This window comes from Colobus angolensis, unplaced genomic scaffold (genome assembly GCF_000951035.1).
Source record: "Colobus angolensis palliatus isolate OR3802 unplaced genomic scaffold, Cang.pa_1.0 Scaffold282, whole genome shotgun sequence".
In the NCBI taxonomy this organism is placed as follows: Eukaryota; Metazoa; Chordata; class Mammalia; order Primates; family Cercopithecidae; genus Colobus; species Colobus angolensis.
The window spans coordinates 444,731-451,855 of record NW_012116066.1 but is presented as its reverse complement, the minus strand read 5'-3'; the positions used below and the strand labels follow the sequence as shown (position 1 = coordinate 451,855).

Genomic DNA, 7,125 nt, shown 5'->3' with positions numbered 1-7,125 from the left:
GCATGAGAATTGCTTGAACCCAGGAGGCGGAGGTTGCAGGGAGCTGAGATTGTGCCACTGCACTCCAGCCTTGGTGACAGAGTGAGACTCCATCTCAAAAAAAGAAACAAACGAAAATAACCCTAATTATGTTAAATTAAAAATGTTTGTATTTCCTTTCCATCCACTACCTGAGTCTAGTAGAGGAGATAGAAGGTCCTTAATCCCTGCTTTCAGTCTCCCTATAAACTATGTGATACTTTATAAACTTTTATTAATACAACATCTAGCACTCAGGAATCCTTACCTGCTGATCTCCTTATAAGAGGTTTTCATGAGGCCAGTACTTGTAGGATTAAATGTAAGGAATTCTCTGTAATTTCTAAGATCTCTTCATTTTCCTCCACTTTTATTATAGGTTTTTGTTTTGTTTTGTTTTTTTGAGACGGAGTTTCACTCTTGTTGCCCAGGCTGGAGTGCAATTGCGTGATCTAGGCTCACCGCAACCTCTGCCTCCCAGGTTCAAGCGATTCTCCTGCCTCAGCCTCCCGAGTAGCTGGGATTACAGGCGTGCACCACCACGCCCAGCTAATTTTGTATTTTTAGTAGAGACAGGGTTTCTCCACGTTGGTCAGGCTGGTCTCGGTGATCCACCTGATTCGGCCTCCCAAAGTGCTAGGATTACAGGCATGAGCCACTGCTCTCAGCCTTATTATGGTTTTGAGGGGTACAGTCAAAGGAAATTTGAGAACTTGAACCCCTCAGATAAGAAACTGCCACCAGCGGGAAACACAGAAGTGAGTTTCCATTGACTCTGGACATTCTCAAACCTGATGCAGGGAGATGGGAGAGGGCTGATGCTGACTGTGACATTGCAGGACGGGGCTTGTGAAACCCAAAGTTTCTCTCATCACTATGGTTTCATTAATTTTGAAAATGATTACAGCTCCTTTCGTTTTTGAGATGGAGTTTCACTCTTGTTGCCCAGGCTGGAGTACAACGGCGTGATCTCGGCTCACTGCAACCTCCGCCTCCCGGGTTCAAGTGATTCTCCTGTCTCGGCCTCCCAAGTAGCTGGGATTACAGGCCTGTGCCTCGACGCCCGGCTAACTTTTTTGCATTTTTAGTAGAGCTGGGGCTTCACCATATTAGCCAGGATGGTCTCAATCTTCCGATCTCAGGTGATCTGCCCTCCTCGGCCTCTGAAAGTGCTGGGATTACAGGTCTGTAAGCCACAGTGCCCAGCCCGATTATGGCTCTTTAAGAAAAAAACTGCCCACACTGAAACCTCAAATACTGATCACAGGATCCACCTGTGTTACCCAGCTGTTCTAGCAGCAAAAGTCTGAAAACGACCCCTCATTTTAATCAGGCAGGCAGGCATTCCACATGTACACTTGAAACCACACTAGACTATTTCTGCATATTATAAGTCACGAGAGAAAACCAGCTAGACCAATGAAGCAGCTTCTTCTATGATTAGATGCTTGTGTTGGGGGTGCGGGATTGGGGGAGATATGTTCTAGAAGCCACTGCCAGTTCTATTTAGAGTTAATCAAGCTTACCAGGACCCTGGGTCTCATGCAGCATGCAGCAAACAGCAGAGTTAACTGTAAAACAGTAAGAGCTGATGAAGATGGAGTGAGCATGAGGAGAAATCAAATATTATGACTTGACACAAACAATGAAGGGTTAGAGGTCAAAGGTGATTAGGAGTAGCAGGAAGGGGAAGTGGGAAGGGTGGACTGGTAGGAACCCCTGAAACACTGATACTCTTTTTTTTTTTTTTTTTAAGTCAGGGTCTCCCTCTGTTGCCCAGACTGGAGTGCAGTGGTGCAATCACGGCTCACTGCAGCCTCAACCTCCCAGGTTCAAGCAATTCTCCCACCTCAGCCTCCTGAGTAGCTGGGATGATAGGCAAGTGCCATCAGGCCCAGTTAATGTTTTATTTTTTTTTTTTTGGTAGAGACAGGGGCCTCACTATGTTGCCCAGGCTTATCTCAAACTCCTAGACTCAAGCAATCCTTTGCGTTGGCCTCCCAAAGTATTGGGATTACAAGCGTGAGCCACCGCGGTTGGCCAATACTTTCTTAATCTCTTTAGGGGCAGCTAAAGGAAATTCTGAATATGTGACTCTTAGATCCAACCACCATCTCTCAAGAAGAAATACTACTACCACCATTTCTGCCCTCAAAACTCACTACCATGACTATGGGAGGAGGGTAGCACTGGTCTAACGGTGGCTCTTCCAGAAGTTAACCAATTGCTCATGAAATTACATAAGAAGCCAAAACCCAGGGCCACTTCTGCATATGGAAGTACGGAAGAAGACAGGTCATTCTGTCAGGCCCTTATTGCTAATATGAGGTGCCACATGCCAGCAGGGTTTTCAACCATTTCAGAATTGGAAAGGAGCACTGTCACCAGCCCCAAATATTCCTGGAGAGTAGAGAGGGGTATCTCCCTGTTGGGGTCTCCTGCCTGGGTTGGGAGAAGTCAGTCAGTAAGGGCAACAAGGGGAAAGCTTGATGTGAGAAGAACTTTTACTGAACATCTGAATAGGGAATATTTATAGTTTCAATGTAGCCTGAACAAACCAATTCCTAACTCCCACAAGCAGGCTATGAAACTGCCCCAGGTATTGAGTTAACAAATACCACAGGACTATGAAGGCAGCAGTTATAGCTGGATGACGAATTTAGATTTTTCTGATCTTAAAAATAGGAATTCATTTCTGCCGGTGCAACTAATACACCACGACAGATAAGTTAATACAGTACAGGGTGTGTCCAAAGAGACTTTTTTCTGGCTAGTTGAACTTTATCCATCAGGTAATACCAAAAAAGTTCATTCATCAGTGAATTTGACATATAGTATTAAGATTCAGTAAGAAAAATTTCTGGACTAATTGGTGAAGATGTTCTTTTTTTTTTTTTTTCTTCTTTTTTAGACAAAGTCTCACTCTGTCACCCAGGCTGGAGTGCAGTGGCACGATCTTGGCTCTGCAACCTCCACCTCCCAGACTCAAGTGATTCACCTGCCTTAGCCTCCTGAGTAGCTGGGACTATAGGTGTGGGCCCTCACGCCCAGCTAATTTTTGTATTTTTAGTAGAGACGGGGTTTCGCCATGTTGCCCAGGCTGGTCTCAGACTCCTGACCTCAGGTGATCTGCCCGCCTCAGCTTCCCAAAGTGCTGGGATTACAGGCGTGAGCCACTGTACCCGGCCAAGATGTTTAAATTACACATTTGAATAAAGAGTAATTGGATTGCAAAGCTGAGTGCCTTCAAATATAACATATTTTACTGCTAAGCAAAAGTTACCATGTTATTCCTAAGTGATAAGCCAGAGGAAAGGAAGGTGTTTCTTCCTTCTGGCAAAAATATCCCATAGTTAAGTCCAGGAACAAATGGCTGAAAACAGAAGGCAATGACCATGGACAACTTTTGGATCCTCAGTACCCTTTAGTAAAGACACTGCTCAACAGTCCACCTGGGAACACCTCAAGCCACACTGCACAAACAACTGCAGGGCACAAAGGCACCACAGGAGTTTTTCTAGATCCTGCTGAAATACTTTTCTCTGGTTCTAGGATGAGGAATTGATAACTTCAGCAAGCAGAGACTGGGGTTGGGTGAGGATTATTGACCCACATGGTATCCAGGAGTCACTGTTCTAATACCAGGGGAGATGAGAAGTCTTAAAATCATTCCACAGATTAAGGATGGGGCACATGCAGCATACACTGACATCTGAGGGCTCCCCTGTTAAGTTCTCAGCACCCCAGGCTGGGCAGAACTAAGTCAGCAGGGAGAGATCACAAAGAGGTGGGAAATCAGGACTGGGCTGCAGCCTTCAGTGGCAGCAGTTAAATTCTGTTGGCTGCAGCGAGTAAGAACTGAGGCAGGGTGAGGGTGGGACTACGGCCATGGAGAGGTGAGCAACCTCAGATATAGGGCAGGGGTAGGGAGAGAGTGCCCTGAGTTTCTGCTAAAGGCTCTCTCTTTCTTCCACTACCCTGTATCTGCACTTCTTCTTTTTTTTTTTTTCTTCTTTTTGAGACAGATTCTCAATCTGTTGCCCAGGCTGAAGTGCAGTGGTGCGATCTTAGTTCACTGCAACCTCCGCCTCCTCGGTTCAGGCAATTCTCCTGCACAGCCTCCCAAGTAGCTGGGATTACAGGTGCACACCACCACGCCTGGCTAATTTTTTGTATTGTTAGTGGAGACAAGGTTTCATCATGTAGGCCAGGCTGGTCTCGAACTCCTGAACTGAACTCAAGTGATCCACCTGCCTTGGCCTCCCAAAGTGCTGGGATTACACCATATCTGCAGTTCTTTTTGTTCCTCTCTTTCTTTTCTTTTTTTTTTTTCAGATGGAGTCTCACTCCATTGCCCAGGCTGGAGTGCAGTGGTGTGATCTCGGCTCACTGTAACCTACACCTCCCGGGTTCAAGTGATCCTCCTGCCTCAGCCTCCTGAGTAGTTGGGACTATAGGTGTGCATCACCACACTCAGCTAATTTCTGTATTTTTATTATTTTTTTTTTAGATGGAGTCTCGCTCTGTCGCCCAACCTGGAGGGCAGTGGTATGATCTCAACTCACTGCAACCTCCGCCTCCTGGGTTCAAGCAATTCTCCTGCCTCAGCCTCCTGAGTAGCTGGGATTACAAGCACATGCCACCACGCCTGGCTAATTTTTGTATTTTTAGTAGAGACAAGGTTTCACCATGTTGGTCAGGCTGGTCTCTAACTCTTTTTTTTATTTTTTATTTTTTGAGATGGAGTCTCGCTCTGTAGCTCAGGCTGGAGTGCAGGGGCACGATCTCAGCTCACTGCAAGCTCCACCTCCTGGGTTCATGCTATTCTCCTGCCTCAGCCTCCCAAGTAGCTGGGACTACAGGCACCCACCACCAAACCCAGCTAATTTTTTTGTATTGTTAGTAGAGATGGGGTTTCACCGTGTTAACCAGGATTGTCTCGATCTCCTGACCTCGTGATCCACCCACCTCAGCCTCCCAAAGTGCTGGGATTACAGGCATGAGCCACTGTGCCCAGCCTATTTTTTTTTTTTTTTTTTTAAGTAGAAACAGGGTCTTGCCCTATAGGCCAGGCTGGTCTCGAGCTCCTGACCTCAAGTGTTCCTCCTGCCTTGGCCTCCCAAAGTGCTGGGATTACAGGCGTGAGCCACCACACCCGGCCTTGTTCCTCTCTTATATTGCTGCACCTCTAATTTTTTTCCTCCCTTCTGCTCTCTCACTCTCCCTTTGCTTTTCCTCTTTTCCCTTCCTCTCCCATGGACCTTGAGTTTGCAGGGCTTTCCTGAGCAAGCTGGACAGATGGGCTGGGCCTCTGGGACCACACCCCTCCCCTACTCTCAACTCCCCAAGCTCAGGGAATCAAAAGGTCCCACAGGGACGCTGGAACCAGTTATAGGTACCTCAACCAGTCTGACAGCCCGCAGCTCACCTCTGGTCACCAGTCCTCAGCCCCTTCAGGTGCCACGTCCTGCCCCGGGAGGATGAGCAGCAGGAAAGAGAAGGCACCACCCCAGAGCAGACTGCTACTTACTTTTTCTTCTCTTTGTCTCTCTTCAGAGTCTGTGAGCCTCCAGCCTGGGAGCCCTGGGACTGGAGCAGCTCGGCTGCCGTCTTTCTTTGCTTGAAAGCATTCACTTCATCATCCAGGGATTTCTTCTTATCCTCCAGTTTCTTCTTCTCGTCCTGGTGCAGTTTCTTCAGACGGTCAAACTTCTCGTGCAGCTGGCAGGGAAGCACAGGGAGATTGGAGAGAGTCCCCTGTGAGCAGTCCCCAGCCTGGCCAAGCCCAGGTGGGTGGGGACCGGTAGGGCTGTGACCCTGCAGGACCCTGGAACCTCAGGGGGCATTTCTGTCAGGGATTGCCATGATGGCACCAAAGGCACCATGCTCTGGATCATTCTCTCCTCCTGTCATTTTTTATCTCCAAGTCTCTGCTCCTGAATATGGTAAAGGAACACTGCATTGTGTTTAGTCAGACATTTTGTTAAAAAGAGTCCCCATAGTTACCACACATGTTCAATAATAACATCAATTATAATAATATAACATTTACTGAGTGCTGGCCGGGCTCAGGCCTGTAATCCCAGCACTTTGGGAGGCCGAGGTAGGCAGATTACTTGAGGTCAGGTGTTCGACACCAACCTGGCCAACATGGGGAAACCCTGTCTCTACTAAAAATACGAGAATTAGCCAGGTACTGTGGCATGTGCCTGTAGTCCCAGCTACTCAGCGGGCTGAGGCAGGAGAATCACCTGAACCCGGGAGGCAGAGGTTGTAGTGAGCCGAGATCACGCCACTGCACTCCAGCCTGGGCAACACAGCCAGACTCCGTCTCAAAAAAAAAAAAAAATACCGAAAAATTATTATAGGCTAAGCACTAACTTTTATAAGCCCGTTATGTATATTAATTTATTTAATTGTTACCACATTCCTATGAGGTAGGTTCTGTTATTATCTCCATTTTATGAGGAAATAGAAGGTCTGAGAAGTAAGGAATTTGACTATGGTCAACCCAGTATTTAGAGCATTATATAACGGGATCTTTTATGTGTAAGGAACCCCTGTCTTTTCTTAACCCCTGCAATCAGGAAGGATCACCACGGATCACAGAGAAAACTTCAGTAATGGGAAAGTCAGTCAATGGAAATACTTGGCCTTGGGCATGGAAGGAAATAAAAAGGATTTTATGACATGGAATGAGTACAGACACCTCAGCCTTAACTAAAGGGAGGCTTCATTAGTCCTGAATAGAACCAGAAACCCAAAGAACAAGAATATTCTGGGCCAGGCACAGTGGCTCATGCCTGTAGTACCAGCACTTTGGGAGGGCTGTAATCCCAGTAGTCAGCTCAATCTCAGCCAAGGTGGGTGGCACGAAGTCAGGAGTTCTAGACCAGCCTGCCCAACATGATGAAACCTCGTCTCTACTAAAAGTACAAAAATCAGCTGGGCATGGTGACGCGTGCCTATAATCCCAGCTTGGGAGGGGATGAGGCAGGAGAATCGCTTGAACCTGGGAGGCAGAGCTTGCAGTGAGCCAAGATTGCACCACTGTACTCCAGCCTGGGCAACAGAGCAAGACTCTGTCTCGGGAAAAAAAATAAAAAG

At 47.1% G+C, this 7,125-nt stretch overlaps 1 protein-coding gene across 4 annotated transcripts in view; it reads right to left on the bottom strand.

Moving 5' to 3' along the window:
• The window catches only part of SEPT6 (septin 6), a 90,447-nt gene that overhangs the window by 9,705 nt on the left and 73,617 nt on the right, over window positions 1-7,125 (bottom strand). For 2 of the 4 annotated variants that reach the window (XM_011948671.1, XM_011948673.1), the window contains one exon: window positions 5,549-5,739. In XM_011948671.1, coding sequence (XP_011804061.1) covers window positions 5,549-5,739 — 191 coding nt within the window. Of the gene's footprint in view, window positions 1-1,544; window positions 1,590-5,057; window positions 5,740-7,125 lie in introns of those variants that run through there. The other 2 variants (XM_011948675.1, XM_011948672.1) reach the window with 2 other exon arrangements.